This window comes from Oryza glaberrima, chromosome 8 (genome assembly GCF_000147395.1).
Source record: "Oryza glaberrima chromosome 8, OglaRS2, whole genome shotgun sequence".
NCBI lineage: Eukaryota > Viridiplantae > Streptophyta > Magnoliopsida > Poales > Poaceae > Oryza > Oryza glaberrima.
The window spans coordinates 6765430-6792716 of NC_068333.1; the positions used below are offsets into that span (position 1 = coordinate 6765430).

Consider the following 27287-nt stretch of genomic DNA (forward strand, 5'->3'; position numbering starts at 1 on the left):
TGAGACTTGGCGAGCTCGAGGTGATGCCTGGGGCATTTTCGTCTATATATATGATGTGTAAGAAAGACAAACAAAAAATCACCTGAAGAATGAAAGTGCATTACAGTATGTTATCCCACAAATTTCTCGCTGAAGTGCCCACCAAAGCCCCCGAACATAGGCAGTACGGGTGCGCCCGCCAATTTTCCATCTTTGCAAGCAAACCCATGCAACTGACCTCGTCCTGCCTTCGCGGCTAACCCCGCACCCGACACCGCGAGGGGGCACCTAGTTCGCGCAGACGCGCGAATTGGATATGTAGCACGCACTTTTTCCCCAGTCAACTCCCTAGCGTTTAGGCCCTCCCACGTGTGCCCCTATCTAGTTACAACGTTCTCGTCACTAATTACAATAATTAGTGATAATTACCATCATTCATATTATTATGTTAAATATATATAATTTAGTTTAAAAAAATAGTTGAAAGTTTTAAATTTGTGGTTGGAAAGATTTTGAAATTTGAGTTAAAAGTTTTAAAAATTGAGTTGAATTTTTTGAACTTTGATGTGGAAATTTTCAATTTGAGATGATAATTTTGAATTTTGAGTTGAACGTTTCAATCTTGAGATGAAAATTTTGCATGGTAAGTTGAAAGTCTTCGAAATTTGAGTTAAAAATTTTCCGAAATTTGAGTTGGAAGTTTTCAAATTTTTACTTGAAAATTTTCAAATTCGAGTTGATAGTTTTTAAATTTCAGGTCGAAATTTTTCAAATTCAAGTTGAAATTTTTTGAAATTCGAGTAGAAAGTTTTTAAAATTGACTTGAAAGTTTAAATTTTAAGTTGAAAGTTTTTAAACCTTGAGTTGAAAATTCAAATTTCAAGTTTGAAGTTTTAAAATATGGGTGTGACCTAATTTTCTTCTATAGAAAGTTTAAAATTTCACGTATAGATTATTTTTTAGTAAAAATAAGGAAACAAACCTCCTAAAAAGAAGGAAGGTTTAATTAAAACCGTAATTATCGAGAAATATACGTACGTTGCAAAATCACGATTGTTCCTCTTATCAAGCGCTAGTGTGTGCATGCCTCCGCGGTTCCTCCTGAAAAAAACAACTGCCTCGCTGGTGGGCCCGAACCGAAACCGCGCGCGAGGACGTAACCAAAACGTGCGCCAGATCGTTAGCAACCGCGTATACACTAATTAAAAATTTTGACGCCGCCGGCCCCAACCCGGTGTCGTCACCGCACAACCATTCCACCAAAAGTTTTCTCGTCAGAGAGAGTGCACTACCTTTCACCGTCCACTCATCGTGAAAAGTCTTCCCCCGTAGCGGCGTAGCCTCAATGCGTTGAAAAACCGAAACGCTAGTTCAACTCCCAGCCCGGAAACCGCCCACCAACTTTCGCCGCCCGCCGGTCGCCGGGGCGGCGTCTGAGAGGACGTCGGGCAGTGCGCGGGTCGGAGGAGGGCGATCGAGATGAGGGAGTTGGGCCGGCAGCCTCTAGACATGGAGCGGCCTCTCGCTGCGGGTGGGGCACGGCCTGCGCCCTTGGCTTCGCCGCATACCAGTGTTGTAGAAGACGGAATACGGTTGTCGGACATAAAGGGTATCGTTCACCGATTAATCGAAATTATACGAAAATTTAACGTTCGCGAATATATGTACAAATTTTATTATATTATATACTTATTTGAAGAATTAGTTGTGTTTAACTATATAAATCAAATATCTTCATGTTGTTTTTTAATTAAACAGATAAGTAAAACATTAACTCTTCTAACACCGGATTTATATATCATATGGTGGTAGAATTGGTTGCATTAAATAAGTAAAACATAAAAATATATGTAACAAAACAAAAACAATTCTAAATTAAGTAAAGAAAACTACACTAAATGATCATCAAATACAACATACGGACGATTATTCAGGTGATTTAACGGAAAACGACCAACTAATCGCTAAAAACGAGTTTTAACGTTCGTGAACGATAAATGTACACCGTATCACATTAACGCGGTGGTGGTTTTACTACCGTTAACGTTACGACCGATTAGTCAATCAGTATGGCCATTTTCCACAACACTGCCGCATACACCGCCTTTGATCTGGTGCGTGCCGTCCCACCCCCCTTCTCCCCACCCTTGCCCAGACGTCATCCCATACGAGTAGTCTGTCGCTCGATTGCTACGAGTAACCGTCGCTGCGTGCGAGGCACGTGGAGGCACGCATACCTACACTATAGAAAGACATGCATGTATAATCTGGAGATAGATTATAATCACTCGAGTGGATGTTCCATTGTGACTCGCCACGTCCATGCGTTGCATGAGCCCACATCTCTTGAAGCGTGTGTGTTATGGATCGAGCACGCTTGTAATCGATGGTGAACATACTGGTATGTAATGGTGTTGCATGCGTATCCATTAAGTAAAATAATTCTAATTTTTTTTAGATAATAATAGAAATAATTCTAAATTTAACTAAAACAGATTATATATATATAAATATATATATATAACCGATATACAAACCGAGAGAAATTACACACGAATTAATTAAGAAATTTTGGACTAAACTAAACACGCTCTCTAGCTATAACTAGCTAGTTGATGGTGCACTCGACGGGGAGGCCCGTGTCCTTGAACCGTTTGGTGTCCTCGCAGTAGTCGTAGAGCAGGTGCTCCTGCCTCGCCTTGCTCAGCGCCGCCGCGTCCATCTCCTGCTGATCGAACCACGGCGACTCCGGCGGCTCGTCGCCGCACCACGCCACGCCGGGGGACGGCGCGCACGGCGTCACCCGGAGCCCCCGGTAGTAGGCGAAGAAGGGTGCCTCCGACCAGTCCGTCTTCACCCTCCCGCCCTGCGTCGCCCAGTCGTCGGCGTTCCACAGGCTGCCGTGGGCCCGCATCTTCTGCCACGTCGGGAACGCCGGCCCGCCGCGCGCCGCCGTGTTCCGGTAGTCCCTGATCGGCACGCCGTCCACCAGAATTCTGCATCAATGGCGGCGTGTCAATGCGAAGCTCTCTGTCTCGACGGCAATGGCGGCGGCGAGGGATCAAACGAACTACTATCTACGTTTTAGGTTATACGACTTTCTAGTATTGCTCATATTTATATAAATATTAATAAATCTAGACACATATATGTGAGTGTGAGGAAAGCTAGAAAGTCTTATAATATAAAACGGAGGAAGTAGTACTTACATGATGTGCTTGGGGTTCCAGACGATGGAGTAGGTGTGGAAGTCGGCGGTGGGGTCGAACCAGAGGCGGAACTGCTGCTCGCGGCCGCCGACGCCATTGGCGAAGATGTTGGTGTGCAGGGTGTAGGGCTCGCCGGTGACGTTCCCGAGGAACTCCAGGTCCACCTCGTCGTGATACTCCCACGGCACGTCGTCCGGCATCAACTGCACGTACGCACGCACACGACGACATGTCGATCAGCATGCATCGTCCATGGCGGCGGCGGCGGCCGGCGGCGAGGAGGAGGAGGAGGAGGAGGGGGAACGTACGTAGAGGGTGGTGACGGTGCCGGCGGAATTGTTGGCGACGAGCATCATGTCGACGTCGAAGCGGGCGTAGAGGTAGGCGTCCCTGGAGCGGAAGCCCGAGCCGTGGGTCTCGTCGAGGCAGAGCGCGAGGGCGTCGCCGTCGCCGTCCATGAAGAAGAAGCTGTGGTCGCCGCCCCACACCACCTCCACGTCGTCGTACATCGACGCCGTAGCCGCCACCGCCGCCGCCGCCGCCACAAAGACGAAGAAGAACGCCACCGCCGCCGCCGCCGACGACCACCACACGCGGCGGCACCGCTCACCGGAACACGGCATTGCCATGGAATATTAATTCTTCAATTGATTCTTCCTGATCTTCTTGTTCTTGTTCTTGTTCTTGCTGTTGCTATTCGATTTCGAGCGGAATTGTATTTATAATAACCAATCGAGAACAGATTGATCATCGAGAAGATGATAGAATTTGCAGGAACATGCGAGGCATGTTCGTGGGGAATGTTTGAGATAGGGGACATGGCATGTTACGATTCATGGGGATGTCAGGCTGGCTAAACACTGCAATAATCTGCATGCATGTTGCCTCGCCTGGAATGCATTTGGATGATGAACACAGTTGAACACACACGCTGGTGGCTCGTGCATGCAGGAGTTCGATCGAGAGCTTAAAAAAAAAATAAAAAAGAACTTCCATGGCGAGCGACGAAGAACACACCGTTGACCTAGCTACCTACCAAATGCCATGCAACCTAACAACCTTCATGCTGCATGCACGCTTAATTATTGGCTAGTTAAGCAAGTGGCTAATTAATAGCCTGTGCCATGTTTCTTGTCGAAAAATAGCAAAGTGTCACATGGAGAACATTGCTGATTAGCTAGCTAGGTACAGTACACATCGTATGGATTCAGTTTTTTCTCTTTTTTTTGTAATAAAAAAAAGTATGGTTTCAGTTCAGTTGATGGGAGCCAAGAAAGAAAGAAACAAAAATGGGGGTTGACTTGTTATTTTGGAGTTACCTATATCTGGCAGTCAGATGTCCTAAAACACCTGCGGTCTGCAGATGTGCAGTAGGTAGGAACAATTAACTTATTTTTGCTAGTTTGGATAAGCATTGGAAACGCTCCAACGTGTGACAAGTGATGCTTAGTTTATCCCAAATTAATTTTCATAATAGTAAATTACATTCACAGTACAAGAACTTGACGGTGGGTGCGATTAAGTGCAAAAACTTGAAAATTGGACATACCGATGCAACAACTTGGTTAGATGGGTGCGTTTGTGGTTCAAAAGGCTGCCACATAAAATTTTTTGCCACGTCAGTTTTCCACCTTGGACAAAGTCCCATGTTAGCTACTTCCAGTCAAAAAAAAAAAGGTCCCATGTTAGCATCAGCATAGTGATATCCCATCTCATTTTACAAAAAACCTCCTAGTAGTTTTTACATTCTAATTGGTTCTTTTGTTTTAACACAGCAAAAAATATATGTGCCTCTCTTTTGTTTTTCTCTCCGTGATTTCCTCACCTCAACAGATCGAGAGGCGCCGGCGACTAGCAGTGAGTGCACGGGGAAACTGCATCGCCTCTACGCCGCAGCTGGGCACTACATATTTGAAGTCCTATCCCTCATCTTGGCTTGATGATTAATTGCTCTGTACTAAAAATGTCATCAAATGAGAAAAACAACAAGGGATTTGTGCAAAATTATCATGATGTGTAAAGGGTGTCCCTCATGTAGACTTTGTCCAAGGTGGAAAGCTGACATGGCAAAAAAAAATCTTATGTGGCAGCCTTTTGAACCACAAAAGCCCCTACCTAGCCAAGTTGTTGCATCAGTATGTCCAATTTTCAAGTTCTCGCACTTAATCGCACCCGCCCGTCAAGTTTTTTTACCGTCAACGCAATTTACTCTTTAAATAAATACTACTTTATAAAATTATGGGTAGGATTTTTTTTTTTTGGAAAAGTTAATTCTCGTGTTCCAAAGGAGGCAGCGCAGGAGGAATCGAAGCACTCCAAATGTCAAACTATTGAGTTAGAGCCTGTTTGTATCGTTACCCTACCCAAAAAAATTGGTAGTGCGCCCTAAACAAGTGATAAATTTGTATTGATCTTATTTGATTTGCTACTAAAATAGATTGGTGTATCTTTTCTATAAATTCAGTTAAAAGTAGAAAATTTTGACTTAATTAGCACACAACTAAGACCCTCTTTATTTAGGTTTAGGCTTTTAAGTTAGATTTTTAGCTTATGTGTTTTATAAGCGAATGGATATGAAATCCTAAGTTTAATGGTGGAGTCATACCTCCACCTCACATAAACTAAAAAAATGCATCTTCAATCTACCTTTTAATGTAACAGTGTAAGAATGGTTCATGGTTTTCAAAAAATCAAACTAAAAAGTTGCTTGTTTGTTTAAGTTTAATCCTTTTACCTCATAAACTAGGGGGCTGATTGTTTGTGCTGCTTTGCAGTCAGCTACAGGCAGGGCTATGTTGCATGTACAGTACAAACAGTAAAAGAAATTGTGTTGGGCAGGGACAGATTCAACGTGGGGGTACCCCCCTAGCCCTCTTCAAAAATTTCGCCATGAATGATAGAGTAGGAGGTGCGCTAGGTCTCTGGATAGCTTGAGGTTGAAGAAAGCGTGAAATTGGGCCGGCGAACGCAGTTGGGCCAGGCTCACTTAGAAAAGGAATCCCCTTAAAAAGGAATAAGTCCACTTTGATTCCCTGAAATTTAAGCCAAATTTAATACATGACCCTCAACCGCAAAACCAGATATCTTGACCCCTAAACTATTAAAACCGGTGCAATTTGACTCCCTTGGCGGTTTTGCTAACGTGGTGCCTACGTGGCAATGTTGACTGGTCTGTGGCGTTGATGTGACGCTTAGGTGGTATTTGAATTAAAAACTTATATGTGGGACCCATTTGTCATTAAAAAATTTGTGGGGCCCACATGTCATCCTCTCTTTCTTTCTCTTTCTCTCCCCTTCGATCGTCCGTGCGAAGCACAGGCTGGAGCGGCGGCGGGCAGGGCCAGAGTGGTGGCGGTCGGCGGGAGCTGAAGCGACAGCGGCGGGCTGGAGCTGACGTGGGTGGAGGCAGAGGAGAAGAAGGCGGCATTGGACTACAAGGTCGCACCTCCTCGCGGCGGCGGCAGAGGAGGAGAAGGAGGTGGTCCCACGCCGTCCGCTTGGATGTCCCCCCGGTACCCTCGGGCCACACCAGCGCCCAGCTCTTGGCCCGCTCGATCTTGTCAGCATCAGTGTCGACGCTGCTATCCTCTCCCGCCTCCTTGCCGTCCCTCAAGCGCCAGCTGCCGCTCTAGCTAGCTCCCGCGTCAGCTCCAGCCCTCGCTGCAGGAGAGAGAGAGGGAGGAGGGAGGGGCTCCGCCGCTTGCCGCCATCTCCGCTTGCCCATGCCGCTTCGGTCCTCAGCGCACGCCGTGGGAGAAAGATAGAGAAGAGGAAAAAGAGACAAGAGGGAGGGGATCCGCCGCTCCCCGCCGTCTGTCGTTGCTCGTGCCGTCCGCTGTGGGGTGGGAGAGAGAGAGAGGAGGGGGGAGGAGGGAGAAGGGAGTGGTGAGGAGGGAGGGGAGAGAGAGATGGCCCCACATTTCAGTGGGCACCACAATATTTTTTTAATGACAAATATATCACACATATTTTTAATTCTAATGTCACCTAAGCGGCATGTCAACGCTATATGGAACGAAGACATGGTCAATACCGCCACGTAGGTGCCACATCGGTGAAAACCGCTCTTCAAAACTACTGAGGGAGTCAAATTGCACCGGCTTTATTAGTTGGGCAGGCCCAGGCCCAAGTGCCCAACTACCTAAGGAAAAAGTACACCGAAGGTCCCTCAACTTGTCATCGAGTTACAAAATCATCCTCCAACCGCAAAAACAGATATCCGGCATCTCTTAACTAATCAAAACCGGTCATGATAGGTCCTTCGGTGATTTTAACTCCAGTTTTATCCTACATGGTGGCTGAGTAAGCGTGGGACCAATGTGGGACCCACATGTCAGTATGACATGTCATCTCCCTCTCTGTTTCCTCTCTTTTCTTGTCTCTCTCTTCCTCCTCTTCACTCAGTGCCGAGCAACGCGAGTCGCGGCGAGCCGGCGAGGCGACGGTGGCCGGCCTGGAGCTCGGCGGGGTGAGGCGGGAGAGGAGGAGGGCGGCGCTGCGACGACGGCCAGCGGCGGCGGGGGCCAAAGATGGGCCCGGGGAGGCGACAGCGAGGAGCCGAGCGCCGCCACTGCGCTTCTCCCTTGTCAGCGGCCGGACGCGCCGCCTCGTCGCCGTTCAACCCGGCCGCCTCCGCCTCCTACCGCCCGGTGCCATGCAGTGCGTGCAGGTGCCCAACCCGTCGTGCTCCCCCAACAGCAATTCCTGCGACTTCAGCCTCTCCTACGCGGACTCCTCCCTCCAGTCCGCGCTGTCGCAGGACACCCTCGTCGTCGCCAACGACGTCGTCAAGACATACACCTTCGGCTGCTTGCAGAGAGCCACCGGCACGGCGGCGCCGCCGCAGGGCCTCCTCGGGCTCGGCCGTGGCCCGCTCTCCTTCCTGTCTCAGACCAAGGACATGTACGAGGCCAACTTCTCCTACTGCATTGTGCTTTTTCTGCCTTTAGGAGACTGAGGACGTAGAAGAGCGTAGCTTGTGTAGATTGTCCTCGAGGAAGTAACAAGGATTTTGTTGACCCCAATGATGCAGATGCAAAGGTGGCTGTAAATGTATATCTTCCTCGCCTGATTTTAACCACATTCTGATCGACTCAACATTTAGCATTTTACGCAAACTACCAGTAATCTTGAAATGCACGGTGCCCTGTCACATGAAAGAATTTGAGACAGGCGTTTTCAATGTTTGCTCATTATCGTACAAGGATGAAGAAAAGAACGAAAATTGTACATCATCAAATTAGCACTGCTGTATGTATGTATATATATATGCCTCATATTTACTTGAAGTATCAACCATGCCATTGTCAGTATATATTGACACAACACAAGGCTGGAGGTTTCTCTCGTTCCCAGCTTCCTCGCCCTCAGAAGGCGAACACGCCGGAGACAAACGCGGCGGCGGCGCCGATGTGAGAGGAAACAACAAGGGAGGAAGCAGCGCTGGCACCCGCCGCCCCGCCGGCGGCGCCTGGCGTGGTGGTGAGCTCGGGCTTGGGCTCGGTCATGGTGGTGCCGATGGCGATGGTGGTCGCGACTCCGGCCGCGGAGCCCCACTGCGGCCGCCGCCACCGCCGCCGGCGGCCGTCGTCGCGGCGCCACCCCCCTCCTGTCCCGCCTCGCCGGCTCGCCGCGCCTGGCGTTGCTCGGAGCGAGTGAAGAGGAGGAAGAGAGAGACAAGAAAAGAGGGGAAGAGGAAGATGAGGTGTCATTCTGACATATGGGGCTAACGTGGCTTCTATGCTAACTCAGCCGTCACGTAGCATAAAACCGGATCCAAACACCACCGAAGAAGCTGCCGGATATTTTTGCGGTTGGAGGACGATATTGTAATTCAATGACAAGTTAAGGGACCTTCGGTGCACCTTTTCCACTACCTAATTCCCCAATTCCCGGCCCCGAATCCCTAGCAGCCAAGGCAGTGCGCTCCCCGTGCGGCGGCTCAAGAGGCGAGCGGCGCGGGGGCAGGCGGCGAGGTGACGACGAGCGGCGCAGCGGAGCGCGCGCCGGCGAGGCAGCAGGCGGAAGCGCTCGGCGTCGGCGGCGGGCGGCGCCGCGAGCGCGAGCAGCCGAGCAGGAGCAGCAGCAGGCCAGCGGCGGCGGCGGAGGCTGCAGGCCGGCGCCGGCGACGCCACGGGAGCACGCGAGCAAGAGGCAGGACCAGGCGAGCAACAGGCAGGCAGAATAACTAAACAAGGTATGTAATGTTTAGAATTTTATGCAAATATGCAATGCAATTGTGATTAATGATTAATTGATTGGAAATTTGGAATGATTCAATCCATTAGCAATTTAGCACAGTTTCTTTTTCTTTTTTTGTCTAGACTAGAATCTCAGCATCTCGAAAAGAACATTGTTCAACTATTATTCAAGTGGCAGTAGCAGTACTCCTACTGCATCAGAGGACGATGAGAACATAAGACAACAAAAATTGGCAAGGGTCTAGTTCACTTGCTCAGATATTGTTAGTGATCCAGGAATGTGCAAATTGATGAGTATCCATTTGAGATTAGAGATCAAGTGAAGAGGGCATATGTTTTAAGGGTCCCAACCCAACCAGTTGGTTATACATTTCCTCACAAATGGCAAAGTGGTGAATAGAGATCTTTCCAACAACGTTGGTTGGAGATCTATGATTGGTTAGAGTACAGTGAATCAAAGAATGCAGCGTTTTGCTTGTACTGTTATGTTTTCTTTGAGCCAGGAAAACCTGAAAAATTTGGGAGTAATGTCTTTTATAGGTTGAGCCTCCGCCCCCCACCCCCCCCAATTTTTCATTGCTGGATCCACCCCTGGTTTTGGGTTTGGTGATGCTACCGCTGCAGTTGCATAGCCGCAGTAATATCTCCCGATCAGCCCCTAGCTTATAAGTCTAAATAAAAGAGGATATAAAATGTCTTAGAAAATGGAACAAAGGGAACACCTGGTGGTATACATACAGTGATGCCTAGTAGTTAAGTAGCAAGGCTGACAGTTTCAGTTTCCGAATAAAATGGAGTTCAAAATTCAATTACCTAAGCCCATTGGGCCATCTTTTCCCCGACTCATCCCTGCATGTGTTTCGGCCAAAGTCCCATAACCAAACCATCAAATCGTCTCCGCAGGCGGCAGCGGATCGAGCGGCGCGGCAGCTGCCAGACGAGGCCAGCCGGCGGGGTGCCGACCAGCGGCGGAGCAGCGTGCTTGTCCAGGCTAAACCTACCTCTCTCTCTCTCTCTCTCTCTGTCCAGCGTTGTCCACGGCCCAAGCCTCAAAGGGCCACGCACGCCATGCAGCGAGGCTAGGTCGCCGGCGCTCGCTGCAGCCTACGGCGGACGGCTGCGGGCGGCGTCCTGGGCTGGCGGTCACCGTTCCCAGTTCAGGTAGCAAGCAGGTGAATCCTGATTTTTTCCCCACTCAATTTTTTTTTTTTGTTCAATTCGAGATGCTGAATCAGTGAACGGGCCATTTTTATCCTGGCAAGAATAGGTTGGGTTAGGCTAGAATGCTAGATCACTTCCATCCTGAAGAAATAGAACTGATCCATCTTCCATTTCAACTCACAATCTTTAATTCTTTATAGCTGTTGTCCATAGTGGTTAAAAGGTCTGGAAAATCGAAAAATTTTGAAGCAAACAAGAACCTCAGCTCCTCAAGTATAAACTTGTTTACAAGCTTTGCAGATTTGTGCCAACTAGCTGAAGTGCTGAACTTCTCGAGTGATTAGATCACACATTTTTCTTGCATTTAGAAGCATAGTTGTATTTGCTACACAGGATGTAATTTGTAGTTGATTTTTTTGCTGTTATCAATCTTTGAACAGTAACTTTATTTATAACTCTGAAATCCTGGGGAGGTCCATTTGAATTTTGGTTGATTTCTCCTGTTTTAAAGAACCCCTAGATTGCTGTAATGCTGTGTCTGTGAGGAATCAAATCGAAAATCTTACTCTCCGTTCATTTAGTTATAGCCTTTTAGATTTTTATTTTCTCCATGATGCTATCCTTACCAATCTTATCCATCTATCCTTGGTTTGATGATTTATGTGCTTCTTCTTCAGCGAGCAAGATTAATCCCAAGGTGCGGGTGCAGATTATCTTCCAAACATGTTTGGGGCTCTACTGGGACTCCATGGCACATGTTAAGTGCTCTGGATCGCTTGCTATTTTCTGCTCCTCAATCGTGCTCATTGGCTCACACATGGACGGCTTCAGTTATGCACAACCGTCTTGTACGTGGCTGTTTCAGCAGTTTGTCAGCAGCAGTAGCATCGGCTATTCGTGTACCTGTTGCAAGCTATGGGACTTCGGCAGCACAAAGCACATCAAAGGACCAGCATGGCAGCAACATCAACAGTGCGCTAAAAGTTTTGAATCTTGTACCAAGAAAGGCTGACTATGACAAAGTGGGAGGTCCATGCCATCAGCGACTAATCCATGACTGCATGAATGACATCTTGGGAGTTCAATCAAATCATACTATACACAAGGGAAATGGTGTCACTTTTAACTCATGCAGCAATCCTGCACAGGCTAAATTTGATAGCTTTGTTTCAAATAATGGCTCGGCTTTGCGTTCCAGGACTAGATTCATAAAGGAGGACATGTTTATGCTGATAATGGAGCTGCACAGGAAAGGAGAAACCAGTACAGATCAATCTATTTTGGCAGCTGCCATGAGTTCCTGTGCTGATAGGCAAATGTTCACCCAAGGCACACAGCTTCATGGTCTATTGGTTAAAGTTGGCTGTGATTCAACTGTCTTTATTGGCAGTTCACTCATCACCTTATATTCGAGGTGTAGCCAGTTGGAAAGTTCGTACTTGGTTTTCCAGACCATGCCAACCAAAAACACAGTGTCATGGACAGCAATGATTTCTGGTTTTGCGCTTCATAATCGGGTTGAGCCATGTCTCCATTTGTTTGCATCAATGATGCTTTCAAGTTGCAAGCCAAATGACATCACATTTGCCACTCTTTTTAGTGTGTGCACTAAACATGCACTTCTAGCACTTGGTAGAAGTGTCCATGCTTTACAAATGAGAATGGGTTTCCATTCGTATGTGCATGTTTCCAATGCCCTGCTGTCAATGTATGCAAAGTGTGGGTGTATAGATGAAGCCCAGTTCATATTTGGCTGCATTGCCTGTAAGGACCTTGTTTCGTGGAATGCCATTATCTTTGGATGTTCGCAGTATGGTCTTGCTAAGCATTGCCTTGACTTGCTGAAAGAAATGGAGAGGCAACACATAGTACCAGATGCTCTCTCCTTCCTTGGTGTCCTTTCTTCATGCCGGCATGCACGCCTTGTGGAGGAAGGCCGACACTGCTTCAAGACAATGATTGAACATGGAATAAAACCAGGGCTCGATCACTACTCATGTATGGTCGACCTTCTTGGGCGCGCAGGATTGCTTGAAGAAGCGTGGGATTTGATCCAAACAATGTCTATCCCTCCAAATGCCGTCATATGGGGCTCTCTGCTGGGTTCCTGTAGGGTGCATGGGAACATTTCGATCGGCATCCAGGCTGCAGAGCACCGTCTTAAACTTGAGCCAGGTTGTGCTGCAACTCATATACAACTAGCAAATCTGTATGCCACAATTGGTTGCTGGAGTGATGTGGCCAGAGTGAGGATGGCAATGAAGGCGAGAGGCCTAAAGACGAACATTGGGTGTAGCTGGATAGAAGTCGGTGATAAGGTTTATTCCTTCACGGCAAAGAACAGATCAAAGAGCCACCAAGTAAACAATATCCTGGCTGTTCTTGATTGCTTGCAAGCTCACATGGAATGCAAGTATGATATGCTTACAGAAAGCCTGGAATAGTGGAGTGTGATGGCTGTGAACATGTCAAGACGACTATAAACACTGTATATATTAAGAGGAATCCTACAGGAAATGGCAAGCATCACTGCTAAAGATTAAGAAGATCCATTGATGCCGTTATAACACCTAAACATTATGTGTATGGACTGATTGGTATAAAGATCTGTATGGATTGACAAGACTCACGACCAACAAGACATGTAGGTACTGTATTTTCCAAGTCTCTTCCAGTTTTGTTCCTTTCAATTTGTTCCTCATTTGCCCGGCGAAATTTGTTCCTCGTTTGTCTAAGAAGTGTGGGGAATAAAGTATTCTTACACTCTGCCACCACCCGACGATCTGTAATTTATGTCCCCCATCCATGTTACATTTTCTTGTTAGTTTAGTTCTCCAAAACACAGGTAATTAGGAGAACAATATTCAGATTTTTTTTTCTTTAAATTCTTTCTGGCCAAGGTTTTCTGACTTAATTGATGCAACTGCTACGGGACTTCCTATGCCTTTCCATAAAAAAAAGTACAGTTCATTCATCCTGATAGGAATTGAAGTGTAAAACAGAGAATTGCAAAATACAGAAAAAACACAGGAATGATCGTTTGATTAGACCGCAGGAAAAACACAGGAATCGGATGAGAGATATAGACTCAAAGGAAATTTTCCAAGAGGTTGGACCTCTTGCTAAGTTTCCTCCAAAATCCACTTACAATGTGTCATTCTATAGGAATTTCATAGGATTTGGAAAGTTTCAATCCTTTGAATCAAAGGGCCAAATAGGAAATTTTCCTATAGGATTTGAATACAATGAAATTCCTATATAAATCCTTTGATTCAAAGGGGCCCTCATTGTGTAGCAGCCTGTTGTGGCGGATGGTGATGGCAGGCCTGCCTTCCAGCTTGAAGGAAAGAACTGAAGGATTGAAGGTTAGGCGGCATAAACTTGTGATAGCACATCTCATGTGTCTGATATAACATAATGCGTTGATGTGCAATCAGCGATCTTGTACTTCTTAATTACAATGGTTAGAAATGTAGCTCTTGACAAAGTAATGATTCAGGAGTTCTGGTAATTGAGAAAACGAGACAGCATCATCACTTAACCGTTGGGCTAAATGCCAGCCGATGGCTTCTCTGACTCAACAATTTTCATGGAAACGAATAGGATTACAGGAGTGTCAACGAATGTGATATTTGTGGGGAAATTGAAGCAAGTTTTTAACAGCATGCCTTCCCAGTATTGAGTTAGAGAATTATTGCATGGCCCATTTCCTTTCGGGGTAAAATTTGGTAGGTGGTGAATTTGACAATGTGATGGCAGGAAATGACATGCCGTTAGTGTCGAACACTAGAAATGATTCTTTGTATTGGTGGTGAGGAACAAATAATGGAAGGAATTCAACTCAAAAGCTTAACTCTCTAAGTAGAAAGGTAAGATCTCCAAATTAAACGCCGGGGAAGAAAAAAAAGCAAAGTTGAAAGAGGGACCTCTGCAAATGAAACTGAAGGCGCAGTTTCATCTTCTTTAGATGAGATGCTACCATCCAATCTCAAATCAGTGTTAACGGAAGTGATTTAGATGAATATTAAGTATGGGTATAGAAAACGAGAAAACCATTAGTGTATGATCATTTGAGTTTTAATTATTTCAAACTTACAAAATAAATAAAAAATGGTTTTATCTAATATTTCAAAGCAACTACTATATTGAAAGTTTTCGTATGAGATGTACCGTTTAACATATTGAAAAACGCGCTAATAGAAACCGAGATAAAATCTTTCGAACGAACTTGGCCACGTGTAACAAAGATTTAGCATGACAGAATGGCACAATTTGAAAAGGTAGGATTGCAACATCGATGCGACACTAACATGTCAAGGCGTCTTCTTTTTGCTACCTACCGTGCTAAAGCCAAAATGTAGTACAAAACCCTCTGCATCTAATGACCATTACCATGCAAACTAAACCCATCACCATGGCACCGACGTCGATGCTCCACCGGAGCCTCCTCTGCCTCGCCGTGCTCGCCGCGGCGGCCGGCGGCGGCGCTGCTGGTTCTCCGCGGTTGCAGTGCCTGGAGAATCCGCCGGAGCTGACGGCCGCCGGCGACGGCGAGGCCGGCGTGGTCGTCCAAAACCTGGGAGGATTCGCGGCCTACGTCACCGGCGGCGCCGCCCACTCCGGCCGGGCCATCGTCCTCGCCTCCGACGTCTTTGGTTAGTAGTGTGTGTGTGCATGTCTGCCTGATTTGCTTACTGATCAGTCACTGGCTCACTGCCATCCTTTGGTGATTATCGATTGATTAGCCGTTAATTGTTGCTGTTAATTTGGTTTCTTCAGGATTTGAAGCACCATTGCTGAGGTACAAAATCTTCTTTTCATTTCCTTTAGCTTCTTGTTCGTTGTCATCTTCGACAGTAATTTTCTTCATTTCTTCACTCTCTGGATTATAGGCGCAGATTGTTTATTTTATTAACATAACAAATTAATATTTTGAAAAATGAACTTTGCAAATATCTAATAATGCAGTAGAATAAATAATATTTTTTAAAGCATGGACCAAATAATCTGTAGCAATTATCCGGGGGGAAAATCTAAAGAGAACAGGGCATGATAAATACTTGACACTTGAACAACTCTGGAAAGAGACTGATTTAAAAAAAAGAAAAAGACAGACATGGCTTAATTGTGTACCATACCTGTTTTTCTTGTCACAATGGGTTCAGGTCAGTTTTAGTGAACTATCTCCTATCTTTCTGCAGTGACTTGTGAGAAGGATAACAGGTTTAGACTTTAGACACGCAAAGGTGTAAAAGCAAATAATCGTCCATTCGCCCTCACCATCCATGAGCTTGAACAAAGAATATTCAACATTGCTATGTACATGTTTCTTCCGTTTCAAATACTCCCTCCGTTTTTAAATATTTGACACCGTTGATTTTTTAGCACATGCTTAACCGTTTGTCTTATTCAAAAAACTTTTATGAAATATGTAAAACTATATGTGTACATGTAAGTATATTTAACAATGAAACAAATGATAAGACAATAATTAATAATTACTTAAATTTTTTGCATAAGACAAATGATTGAACATATTTAAAAAATTTAACAGCGTCGAATAAACGGAGGGAGTAGTTAGTATCTATTTTTTTTTTGGAGTAACCATCAATTCATACGGAGAATCAGAAGCGTATACTCATTTTTGCTATTTTCCATATTCTGACCTTCTAATGATATAAATATGTTAAGCGGTTGAAATACATCATTTACTATCAATGTGCAATTTCATTATTTTAACTACTCTACTTAGACAACATATATGCTAAAACTTTCATCTTCTGTATCCCTACGAAGTTGAAGATAAATCTACTACTCCTTCCATTACAAATTATTTGTAGTTCTAGTTTTATCCTAAGTCAACAATTTCTAACTTTAACAATCAATTTTTTTTAAAAAAATGTATATTTTAATGACATAAGTTTTAATATGTTTTTTGATTCACAATAAGAAATACTTCCAAATATGCAATCCACATGTATTTAAATTATACAAATTGCTAGTTATTAATAGGCTAAAATAGAAATATTTGACTTGGGACAAAGAGTTATAACAATAATTAATTTGAAACAAAAGGAGTAGTACTATCATTGTATACTGTATTACTGTGCATAACTATGTTCATTACATGCTTTCTAAAACATCATTTCTTTAGGGGCAAACGCTGTCGTAACTCAATAGTCAATAGGTAATATCTCATTGCTGTCCTTGTAAAGCTGATTTATGAATGGATAACCAAGCAACGATCCAATTTCAGAAATTCAGTTTTTCTGTAAAAATATCGTGGATTCCAATGGTATAACAGCAATGATTTCTTCATGTGGATTGTACTAAGGTTTCTGTTTTTCATTCCAATTTTAAGTGCTTCCTTTAGCTTGAAAGTATTGTAAAACGTCCCAACTGGATTCCTTTCAATACACCTTACATTTTTACTCCCATTCTAGATTGCAAAGACAATTTAAAATCAAATTTGTGGTTAATAATGCTGACAATTACAGGAAAATAGCTGACAAAGTTGGTGAAGCGGGATATTACGTCGTGGTGCCAGATTTCTTCCAAGGGCGACCTTACAATGGAGACCCAAGTATAAACATTACACAATGGATCATGGCTCACTCTCCGGTAATTGTTTTCACCAATTACATAGCTTATTCGACGACGATTATCGAGGAGTCAATTGATATTGATCAGTATATTCAATTGAAATTTCAGGTGAAGGCAGCTGAAGATTCTAAACCGATCTTTGCTGCTCTAAAAAGAGAAGGGAAATCTGTTGTTGGAGTTGGAGGTTATTGTTGGGGCGGTAAGCAAAATCGATCAGCAAAAAGAAAATGTCTTTACATATCCTACATCAGTACATTAGTAATACATACACTCTAAAAAACTTTGTAAATTCCTAGTTAATTTCCATATCTAGACTTAATTCATACTATTATAGTCTAAACAACAAAACTTCAATTGACAGGAAAGTTAGCTGTTGAGGTTGCGAAAACCAATGAGGTTGGAGCGATTGTCATCTCCCATCCTTCATCGGTGACTGCTGATGATATGAAAGGTGAACTTATCTGTTTTGGTGCTATTGTTGCGCAGTATATAGATGAATATATAGTTAACTGATTCATGTACGCTGTATCCTAGTAGTCCCTGTTTTTCTTATTCCAAATTGACCTTGACACAGATGTCAAATGCCCCATTGAAATCCTTGGAGCTGAGAATGACGCTGTAACACCACCAAGATTAGTGTACCAGTTTGTGAATGCCTTGCGCCAAAGACCTGAGGTAAGTTCCTGTTGATTTTCATTGGCACTTGATGCCAAATGCATCAGCATAGTCCCACGGTAGACACACACGAGAAAAATCTCCCACTGATGATGAGAAATTGAAAGATAATGCTGGCTCTATTTTTCTTTTTGAGGCAATATTGGATCTAGCTAATTAGTAACACTAATGAAAAGTCCAAACACTAGCACATTGTCAATAAACAAGTTCACAATTGTTTCTTAAACACAACCACTCAATGATCTTTAAGAAAAGAAACAAGTTATGAAGAGCCTCTTATGGATTGCATCTTTGTTGCAGGTTGATTACTTTGCCAGGATCTTTCCAGGAGTGGCTCATGGCTTTGCTTGCAGATATAACGCCAGCAACCCGTTTGCTGTCAGAACTGCTGAACAATCTCTTGCCTTAATGCTTGACTGGTTTGAGAAACACTTGAAATGACAATAGCTAATCATGCATGCTATGCAAGGCCAGTGCAATTGTTTATTTCCATCAAAATACATTGCTAGTGTCCATGTATATCCTGGTGTTAAGTGAAACTTATATAAATAAGCACTAGTGTAAAGTGAAAGTATGTGTTGAATATGGTGCGAAGTGAGACAAAGTGTACTTTATGAAGTGCAAAATGCAAACTCTTTTTGTTCCGAAGCGACCATTAGCATGGCATATTAAAACATCTGTTTGTAGGAGAACAAAAATAATGTGTGCCTCTGTTGCCATTTTAACTAGTCGATATGTTCAATCAAATGTTGTATGCTACTCATCTTAAGCACAGCATATATTGGGTACCTCTTGACTGTTTCTTATGGCCACAAATTAGACAGATGAAAGTCGTGCTTCCAAGAAATTGCTGGCCCTTAAATAGGATGGGGACTTCTCCTGAAGCTGTAGAGGAAACAAGGAATTCTGATTCCAACCAAAATGGATGGGTGATGAACCATTTGCGTGCAAAACACAGAAAACATTCCCAGTATTTCATCTCCTATTGTCCTAAGTCAACAGGCAAAAGATGACAAATCATCCAGCCAGGTTGAACAGTTAAAAAAACTTTTTTTGTTTGAAAAAAAGCTAAGATTTAATGTCCTCCAGGGAGTTAGGCATACCTGGTCTCACCAGAAGCCAGTGGCGAGGTTGCTGTAGATCTGGCCAGAGCTGTGTATCCTGCCTCCGCTGGATCGTGGGGATGGCATCTTCACATGAGCATATCTCCACTTCATCCTATATATGTGCGCCGCCACATCCAGTGCCACCCCTTGGTTGGGTTCCATCGAGGAGGTCAAGGGAGATTCATGTTGCCTTAAGCTTTTGACAAGGGTCGAGGGGCAGCTCTTCCAGTTCATGTAGGTGCAGAAAAACTATCACAACTTCCAAGCATCCAAGGTTGGCGTGTGAAGCTTCTGTCTCTAGGTGCAGCTTCTGGTCGTCGTTGGCATTCATGATTGATTGCACTCTGAGAAAATTAAAATATATTTTAGAAACAAAATGTTGAGGAAAACCATTTGCCTTAGGGATAACAAATTATTGCTTACATGAATCCCTGAGCATCATAAAGACCCTTCAAAATGCTGGATTCTTCATGTACTTGGTCAGAGCTATGGTATATTTTACCCTTTGAATTCCTGGATGAATTTGGTTCTGTCCCGGAGGTTATAACTAATCTTGTTGCTAGTCATTAGGAAGCTTGGTATTCAAATCTTCAGAAAATTGGCTGAAAATATTGGATGCTTAAATCAAACCTTTACTGTCATAGTCTTGCAGCGTGAATAAATTCATCATGTTGCTGGCTTTAAAAGAACTCCTCTGGTGAGTGCCTTTCAGTACTTTGTATTTCAGAAGATGCTCGTGTATCTGCCAATGATATAGACTTACTCCTCTAGCATCCCACTTATAATCAGTCTATATACTGTCATATCTCTAGCTTGCTGAATTCTCTATGCACGTTCACTAGCCTAATCCACAGAGAATTTTAATTTGTTAAGTAGAGTAGAATTACCATTAAAAACAAAACTACATATAAGGCAAAACTCAGTGAATAAATGACAAAGCGTTACCATGCTAACAATAGGATCTGTAGAGTATGATAGAAAATTATTCATCTACCAGATCATCTCTCACTGGCATCCAATCAAAACTTGGCAATGAGGTTATTAATTTTGCATCATACAGCGACATTGTAGCAATAAGGGCATATCACTGGCATCCAGTCAAAACTTGGCAATGAGGTTAGAAATTTTGCGTCTTACAGCGACATTGCTAGCAATAAGGGCATATCAAAACATTAATGTATCTCCTCTGCTACCATATCTTAATGTCTAGTTGGGTGTTTCTTATAAGATTCTTTTTCCTTTTAAGAAATTAAGCTTCTCTCAGATTAAGCAATGAGTTCAACAGAGAAAAAAAAAATCTAATGTTACAAATTTCAAAAAGCCAAGCGCTAGTGTCTAGCGCTGTCTCCACCGAGAGACCAGTAGCCTCTCTAGGGCATCTTTTCGGGAGGGGGTCGCCTGCCGTGGGGATCTTTTTTTTTTTTTTTTTTTGCAGCTGAAACGGTAGGGCGGATACACGCCCTACCGCTGCCCATTGCAGTCGGGGTGGGTGTCCCTTGGGTGGCGATGGAATAGAATCAAATCGAGCTAATAAACAGGTGGTGTTGTCTCAGAATGGGCGATATGGTACAAAAACTCATAACCGGATGGATTCAGTCGGAGCCAAAGAACAGCGCGCAGAGCGACCTAGGAGGAGTAGAGGTGCGTGGCATACCTGCTCTCCACCCCACGTCGAGGGCGCCGTCGATCTGGCCGCCCGGCCCTCGCCGTCGCCGTCGCCGATGCCGGCCGGATCCAGATTCTCCGGCAGCAGAGAGGGCGCATCCCCAGCTGGCTGCTCGCCGAGAGAGGTCGGGAGCGAGAGGGGGAGGAGGATGACCCATCATCGACTCAGGCATATGCAGGATGCTGGGCCATGACCTAAGGACGATGAGTCCATCCTTCTGACGACGCGCGTGGGGCTCGAGCCGAAGCTTTCCCAGGCCCAGTTTGCTACTGGGCTGATTTATCTTGTTTCGTTTTTTAGTTTCATTCGCGTCCTTAAACCACAAACCCTCCGTTCAAAAATATAAGGCAGAACTATCCTTAACCCAAAGACCAAGAAACAATTATTATCATCTTCTAATTTGGATCACTCTAATAAATACTACCTCCATCCCAAAATGTTTGACGCCGTTGAATTTTTTAAAAATGTTTGACCGTTCGTCTTATTCAAAAAATTTAAATAATTGTTAATTCTTTTTCTATTATTTGATTTATTGTTAAATATACTTTTATGTATATATATAGTTTTACACATATCACAAAAGTTTTTGAATAAAACGAACGGTCAAACATGTTTAAAAAAGTCAACGGTGTCAAACATTTAGGGAAGGAGGGAGTATAATGCATGCATCCAATAGAATTAGAGATCTTGAGGGTGGAGGATTTAGAAAAGTAATAATTTAATGGAGAAGAGGTTCTAGTTAATTGTATACATGCATGCCTTATATTATGGAACATCCAAAAAAATAGTTGTGCCTTATATTATGGAACAGATGGAGTATATAGTATCCGTCAACTATCAAAATCAGTGGAAATCGAGTATCATAGTTGTGTGAATGACAGTTTCGATTGATTTTGGTGCCTACCTAAAATACCCTTATGGACATATAAGGTTAACAGTGATTTATATCATTAGAAGTTTCAAAAAAAATATGAAAACTTTTATGTGGCCTCCTTACACAGTATAAAAGTTTGTATATAAGTTTTTTTTTCATTTCTATTTTTTAAAAATATAACTTATTTGTTATATGCTATATAAAATATTTTTTGTGTTGTTGTTTTTAATATAAATTATCTTTCATATGCAACATAAGATTTTTTGTTGCATAAGATTTTTTCGCTGTTATCTTTTGTGTAAGCTATTTCTCTATGAAATACCACACAAAAATATTTTTAAAAAAATATATAAAAAAATTGAAACTTATGTACATACTTCTCTGTTGTGTAAGGAGGGCATATAAAAAATTTCATATTTTTTGAAACTTTCTAATGAGATAAATTAATTGTTAACCATGTATGTCTCTAAGGTATTTTGGGTATTTTTTAAAAAGAGGCCTATCACAATTGATAGAGTCATCAGTATATAGTAGAAAGAGATAATGTCAGTGGCAAATCGTTAAACTGGGATAAATTCAATGGTATAAAATATATTCTCTCAACTTTATATACACATATAAAAAGGTTATACGTATGTATGTAAATTATATACATATGTACATATAGTACAAATTTTTTATATGTATATACTTTTGATGTATAAAAACCATATACACGTATACAAAGTTTGTATCTAATTTAAACTTTCAAATCTTTCAACTCGAAATTTTTTAAAAAATAATTATGTATAGATTTTAAAACTTTAGATTCTAACTTTTAACTCTCCAATTTAAGTTGAAAACTTCCAAGTCACCTATTTATTTCATTCCTGGTTAAGGACGTAGGATTGCAAAGTCGATGCGACACTAAACATGTCATAGGTGCGTCTCCTTTTGCTACCTACTACCGTCTAAATCCATGTACAAAAGCTGCTTCAGCAACTATGATCAGTAGAGCTAATTAATTACCATGGCGCCGTCTTCGTTGCTGCTCTGCTGGAGCATCCTCTGCCTCGCCGTGGCCGGCGGCGGCGGCGGCGGCGCTGCCACCTCTGCCGATCCGCTGCGCTTGCCGTGCCTCGACAACCCGCCGGAGCTGACGGCCGACGGCGACAGTGAGGCCGGCGTGGTCATCGACGACCTGGCAGGCTTCCCGGCGTATGTCACCGGCGACGTCCACTCCGGCCGGGCCATCATCGTGGCCTCCGACATCTATGGTTAGTAGTGATTATCAACTGATTATCGAGTGATCAGCTGTTAATTGTCGCTGTTAATTTGGTTTCTTCAGGATTCGAAGCACCATTGCTGAGGTACAGTATTCGTCAATTTCTTTAACCTCCTCCTCCTCCTCTCTTCGTCGTCGTTGTCTGTCATCTTGCTCCGCAATTTTCTTCATTTGCTCCACAAATTTAGTGAAAGAAATTAACACCTGAACAACTCTAGAAAGAGACTGAATTTGAGGGAAAATAAACAGAGCAAACATGACAAATAATTGTATGACTTAAAAGGTGATATTGTCATTTTTACTCAATTATCCCTATCTTTCTGCAGTGACATGCGTGAATAATAGTTCTCATCACCCATAAGGCCATCATCAGGGTTTCAACAAATAATATTAGACAATGCTCATCTTTCATTTCAAATAGTTTAATTTCCTGATCATTTTGGGACTAATCATGGTTTTAAACTATTCGTCCCTCCCTTCATATTATAGGCCACTTTGGGTTTGACCTAAGTCAAATATCATTAAGTTTGATAAGTTGATAAAAAATGTAGAAACATCTACAACATCAAATTAATTTCATTCAACAACCATAGTTCAATATATTAATTTTTCTATAAATTTGGTCGAACTTAAAGAGGTTTGACCTATAACAAACCTAAAATAATTTATAATTTGAAATGGATGGAGTAGTTACCAATGCATGGAGAATCTGAAGAATATATACTCATTTTGCAATTTTTCCATATTCTATCCTCCCGCTAATGATATAAATATGTCAAGCGGGTTTATATATATATATATATATATATATATATATATATATATATATATATATATATATATATATATATATATATATAATTTTAATGGAAAAAATTCATGCTCACACAAACTTTAAGTCCACACATCGTGCATATATATAAGTGACAAATACAATGAAAATTATTGAAAATACTGTACATGCCAATAATATTATACCTATGTGTAAAGTCTATGCATTATACTGAAATAAATAAAAATTCTGACAGTTTTACAAGTAAAAAGCCATCAGATTTTGTCCTTAGGACAAACGAAGTCGGAACTCTTCTTTTTCGGCAAAAAATGTGTAAAGTCTATGCATTATACTGAAATAAATAAAAATTCTGACAGTTTTACAAGTAAAAAGCCGTCAGATTTTGTCCTTAGGACAAACGCAGTCGGAACTCTTTTTTTTGGGGCAAAAAATATGTAAAGTCTATGCATTATAATGAAATAAATAAAAATTCTGACAATTTTACAAGTAAAAAGCCATCAGATTTTATCCTTAGGACAAACGTATTGGAACTCAATGAAGGATTGACAATGATCCAATTTCAGTGTTCCAGTTTCTGTAGAAATATCTTGAATTCCAACAATACAACGACAAACCCGTGATTTCTTCATGTGGATTTTACTAAAATTTATGTTTTACGTTCCAGTTTTAAGTGCTTCCTTGAGCTTCAAATAGTACGACATCCCAGCTAAATTTATCTCATACAAATTCTACTTTTATTCCCATTCTAGATTCCAAAAACAATTTACAAGCTGATGTGTGGTTACTGATGCTGACAATTACAGGGACAATGCCGACAAAGTTGGTGAAGCTGGGTATTACGTTGTGGTACCTGATTTCTTCCATGGACAACCTTACAATGGAGACCCAAGTATAAACGTTACAAAATGGATCACGCTTCACTCTCCGGTAATTTGTTTCACCATTTACATAGGGGGTGTTTAGATCCTAGGGATATTTTTTAGCCCACCCCTTTTAGCCCCAAAATAGCTCAAGGGGATCCAAACAGGAGGAAGTTTACATCTTGTAGACACGTGGTGTGACTGTTGTTTCTTTTTTCCCCCTATTCATAACTTTTTAGGGCTATAGTCTTGTAATTTTTTAATGCTATATTAATATGAAATCTTACGTGGTTCGTTTCAAATCGCCAAGTAATAATGATCATAGTTGCATAAAAAAAACCTTTTCCATATGGTGCTTATTGTGGAGTCAATTAATGGATATTGATCAGTATATTCAATTTGAATTTCAGGTAAAAGCAGCTGAAGATGCTAAATCAATCTTTGCTGCTCTAAAAAGGGAAGGCAAATCTGTTATTGGAATTGGAGGTTATTGTTGGGGTGGTAAGCGAAACTAACCAGCGAAAGAAAAATGTCTTTACATATCATACACCAGTACATTAGGATTACACTCTAAATTTTTTTTGCAAATTCCTAGTTAGATTCCACAGCTAGATTTAGATCATATTATAGTCTCAGCACAAGTTCAACTGACAGCGAAGTTTGCTGTGGAGGTGGCCAAAACCAATGAAGTTGAAGCGATTGCCATCTCTCATCCTTCAGAGGTGATTGCTGATGATATGAAAGGTGAATTTAACTTGTTTTGATTTGATGCTTAATTGGTTGCACTACATATACACGAATTATCTAGTCATTTTATGTAAGTTGTATCCAAGTAGCCTTTGTTTTGTTACTTAGTTCACATTGAACACAGGTGTCAAATGCCCCATTGAAATCCTTGGAGGTCAGAATGACCCTATAACACCACCAAGTTTGGTGGACCAGTTTGTGAATGTGTTGCGTCAAACAACTGAGGTGAGTTGCTGTTCTGTTTCATTGGCACCTGATGCCAAATGATCTTAAATTTTGTAAAAAAAAATACATATTAGAAAGCACAAGAATAACTGAAACAGAGTTTATTCAACCCCCCCCCCCCCCCCCCCCCCCCCAAAAAAAAAAAAACTGAAACGGTAAAGAGACAAGATATAAATCTCCCAGAAATGATGAGATATTAAAAGATCATGCCGGCTCTAATTGGTAGTCAACACTTGGAAAGTTGTTTTTGAGAAGAACATTTGGGAAATTTACAATAACTAAAGTCTGAACACTAGTACATTATTGCAATTAAAGTTCCATACATGTACATGGCCATAAATTCGGAAAATATCCTATATCTTCTTGACTTGTTCTATATTTGCAAGAAGACCCTAATTTTTTCTTCAACACAACCACTCAATGATGTTTAAGAAGGGAGTAGCTATATTTATGGCGCCATATTTTTCACCAAAAAATAGTCGGCATGTATTTACATTGTAAGTCTCTAAATTACACATGTAATTTTAGTGTACTTATAATGTAAGTTCCAAAATTACATATGTAAGTTCTAAAATTACATATGTAAATCCCAAAATTACATACTAATTATATATGTAAGTGGTATATAAGTGAGGTGTAAGTACTATAGTTATATAGAAATTACAAATGTAACTATAGTATAATTACACTGCAATTATATATGTAACTAGAGTGTAATTAAAAACAGACATTGACGGTGAGCTCCCTATCTTCCCTGGCTTCTACTTTTCTTGTCCTTTTGCCTGCCATCTGTGCATGGAATCTTAGTTTTTACTCCGTAATGATTAGAGATCTGAGATTAGTATCAGCAATAGTAGTTACGATGGCATTAGAGTCTCGGACATGGACGAATCTCTGAACTAATTGCACAGTGAAAGAATCGACTGTAAACTGGAAAGAAATATGGCGCCATATTTATAGCGATTCCGTTTAAGAAAAGATGCAAATTACAAAGTGCCTCTAATGGACTGCATCTTTGTTGCAGGTTGATTACTTTGTCAGGATCTTTCCAGGCGTGTCTCATGGCTTTGCTTGCAGATATAACGCCAGCAACCAGTTTGCTGTCAAAACTGCTCAACAGGCTCTTGCCTTAATGCTTGACTGGTTTGAGAAATACTTGAAATGACAATATAGATTATTCTATTAAAAAATGACAATATAGATAGTCATTTGTGAAAATACAGAAAATTGCACTTATTCATTTTCATCTAAATAAATTGCCGGTGTCCATGTATAAGTATAACCAGCCATGTCAATGTGATTAATTGGCTATGATTTTCTCTGAATTGAGCTTGTCGATGTATTAACTGCTGAATTGATGTATGAAACTTTCCGATTCCTTCCCCTGGAAATCTCTCGGCGGTGGGAATTCAACCCAACGCACATGCATGTATTCTCAAGTTCAAAGTTAAAACTAATCTTCAAATTTGAACATTGGAACAAATGCAAACTGAAAGAGAGGACTTCTGCCATTGGAGCTTAGAAAGTTGGAAGTCCCACAGCAGTGGAGCATAGAAAAATTGGAGGAGGCTTCTATTTCAGTTTGCTACAACAATAGCGTAGAAAATTATCACAAAACTGTAACTTTTATGTGATATACTGCTACATGACATGTAGGTAACAACTGTAGCAGCATATCATGTAAAAATTATAGTTTTGTGATAATTTCTCACACTATTGTTGCAGCAAACTGAAATAGATCACTAATGTTGCAGTAAACTGATAATTTTATCATTATAGTTACAGTTTTCTAAAATTTACTTTAAAAAAATAGAACAAGCTTTTTTTTTCCCGGTGATTAAAAAACATGCTTGATGTTTATCAGTTTCTTTTGATATCAAAACATTAACTTTTAGAGATTGTCATGGTTCAAGGTAAACTATGGT

At 42.0% G+C, this 27287-nt stretch overlaps 4 protein-coding genes and 1 long non-coding RNA gene across 9 annotated transcripts; 3 read left to right on the forward strand and 2 right to left on the reverse strand.

Moving 5' to 3' along the window:
• Nucleotides 1-2519: 2519 nt before the first annotated feature.
• LOC127782622 (xyloglucan endotransglucosylase/hydrolase protein 24-like) lies at nt 2520-4251 on the reverse strand. The gene is made up of 3 exons (XM_052309893.1): nt 3497-4251; nt 3189-3391; nt 2520-2975 (listed from the first exon to the last, which is right to left on the reverse strand). Exons 1-3 carry the CDS (start codon nt 3815-3817, stop codon nt 2588-2590), a joined length of 912 nt encoding a protein of 303 aa, XP_052165853.1. The 5' UTR covers nt 3818-4251; the 3' UTR covers nt 2520-2587.
• Nucleotides 4252-8971: 4720 nt separating this feature from the next.
• On the forward strand, nt 8972-14801 carry LOC127781696 (pentatricopeptide repeat-containing protein At2g37320-like). 3 transcript variants are annotated; one of them, XM_052308707.1, is made up of 3 exons: nt 8972-9384; nt 10292-10560; nt 11227-14801. In XM_052308707.1, exon 3 carries the CDS (start codon nt 11305-11307, stop codon nt 12991-12993), a length of 1689 nt encoding a protein of 562 aa, XP_052164667.1. In that variant the 5' UTR covers nt 8972-9384; nt 10292-10560; nt 11227-11304; the 3' UTR covers nt 12994-14801. The 3 variants fall into 3 exon arrangements, with proteins under 3 accessions (XP_052164667.1, XP_052164668.1, XP_052164665.1); XM_052308708.1 differs by having other exon boundaries at nt 10292-10549; XM_052308705.1 differs by lacking the exon at nt 10292-10560 and having other exon boundaries at nt 8973-9384.
• Nucleotides 14802-14913: 112 nt separating this feature from the next.
• On the forward strand, nt 14914-18588 carry LOC127781697 (endo-1,3;1,4-beta-D-glucanase-like). Its single transcript, XM_052308709.1, has 7 exons — nt 14914-15204; nt 15329-15350; nt 17047-17170; nt 17261-17351; nt 17514-17603; nt 17727-17827; nt 18128-18588. Exons 1-7 carry the CDS (start codon nt 14931-14933, stop codon nt 18266-18268), a joined length of 843 nt encoding a protein of 280 aa, XP_052164669.1. The 5' UTR covers nt 14914-14930; the 3' UTR covers nt 18269-18588.
• On the reverse strand, nt 17823-20755 carry LOC127781698 (uncharacterized). 3 transcript variants are annotated; one of them, XR_008019052.1, is made up of 5 exons: nt 20588-20755; nt 19357-19776; nt 18931-19277; nt 18617-18712; nt 17823-18212 (listed from the first exon to the last, which is right to left on the reverse strand). It is a non-coding gene; the product is annotated as an uncharacterized LOC127781698 (long non-coding RNA). The 3 variants fall into 3 exon arrangements; XR_008019051.1 differs by lacking the exon at nt 17823-18212 and having other exon boundaries at nt 18564-18712; XR_008019053.1 differs by lacking the exons at nt 17823-18212; nt 20588-20755 and adding an exon at nt 19879-20581 and having other exon boundaries at nt 18564-18712.
• Nucleotides 20756-22389: 1634 nt separating this feature from the next.
• On the forward strand, nt 22390-26774 carry LOC127782097 (endo-1,3;1,4-beta-D-glucanase-like). Its single transcript, XM_052309161.1, has 7 exons — nt 22390-22729; nt 22801-22822; nt 24334-24457; nt 24801-24891; nt 25045-25134; nt 25262-25362; nt 26387-26774. The coding sequence occupies exons 1-7, from the start codon at nt 22483-22485 to the stop codon at nt 26525-26527; spliced, it is 816 nt and encodes a 271-aa protein (XP_052165121.1). The 5' UTR covers nt 22390-22482; the 3' UTR covers nt 26528-26774.
• Nucleotides 26775-27287: the final 513 nt, after the last annotated feature.

Coding starts and splice junctions, on each gene's coding strand:
- LOC127781696 (XM_052308707.1), top strand. CDS start 11,305: ATGTTAAGTGCTCTGGATCGCTTGCTATTTTCTGCTCCTCAATCGTGC.
- LOC127781697 (XM_052308709.1), top strand. CDS start 14,931: ATGACCATTACCATGCAAACTAAACCCATCACCATGGCACCGACGTCG. Junction 17,604..17,726: donor GACTGCTGATGATATGAAAG/GTGAACTTATCT, acceptor ACCTTGACACAG/ATGTCAAATGCCCCATTGAA. Junction 17,828..18,127: donor CCTTGCGCCAAAGACCTGAG/GTAAGTTCCTGT, acceptor TCTTTGTTGCAG/GTTGATTACTTTGCCAGGAT.
- LOC127782622 (XM_052309893.1), bottom strand. CDS start 3,817: ATGGCAATGCCGTGTTCCGGTGAGCGGTGCCGCCGCGTGTGGTGGTCG. Junction 3,392..3,496: donor GCACCGTCACCACCCTCTAC/GTACGTTCCCCC, acceptor GCGTACGTGCAG/TTGATGCCGGACGACGTGCC. Junction 2,976..3,188: donor TGGAACCCCAAGCACATCAT/GTAAGTACTACT, acceptor CCATTGATGCAG/AATTCTGGTGGACGGCGTGC.
- LOC127782097 (XM_052309161.1), top strand. CDS start 22,483: ATGGCGCCGTCTTCGTTGCTGCTCTGCTGGAGCATCCTCTGCCTCGCC. Junction 22,823..24,333: donor TTCGAAGCACCATTGCTGAG/GTACAGTATTCG, acceptor TGACAATTACAG/GGACAATGCCGACAAAGTTG. Junction 25,363..26,386: donor TGTTGCGTCAAACAACTGAG/GTGAGTTGCTGT, acceptor TCTTTGTTGCAG/GTTGATTACTTTGTCAGGAT.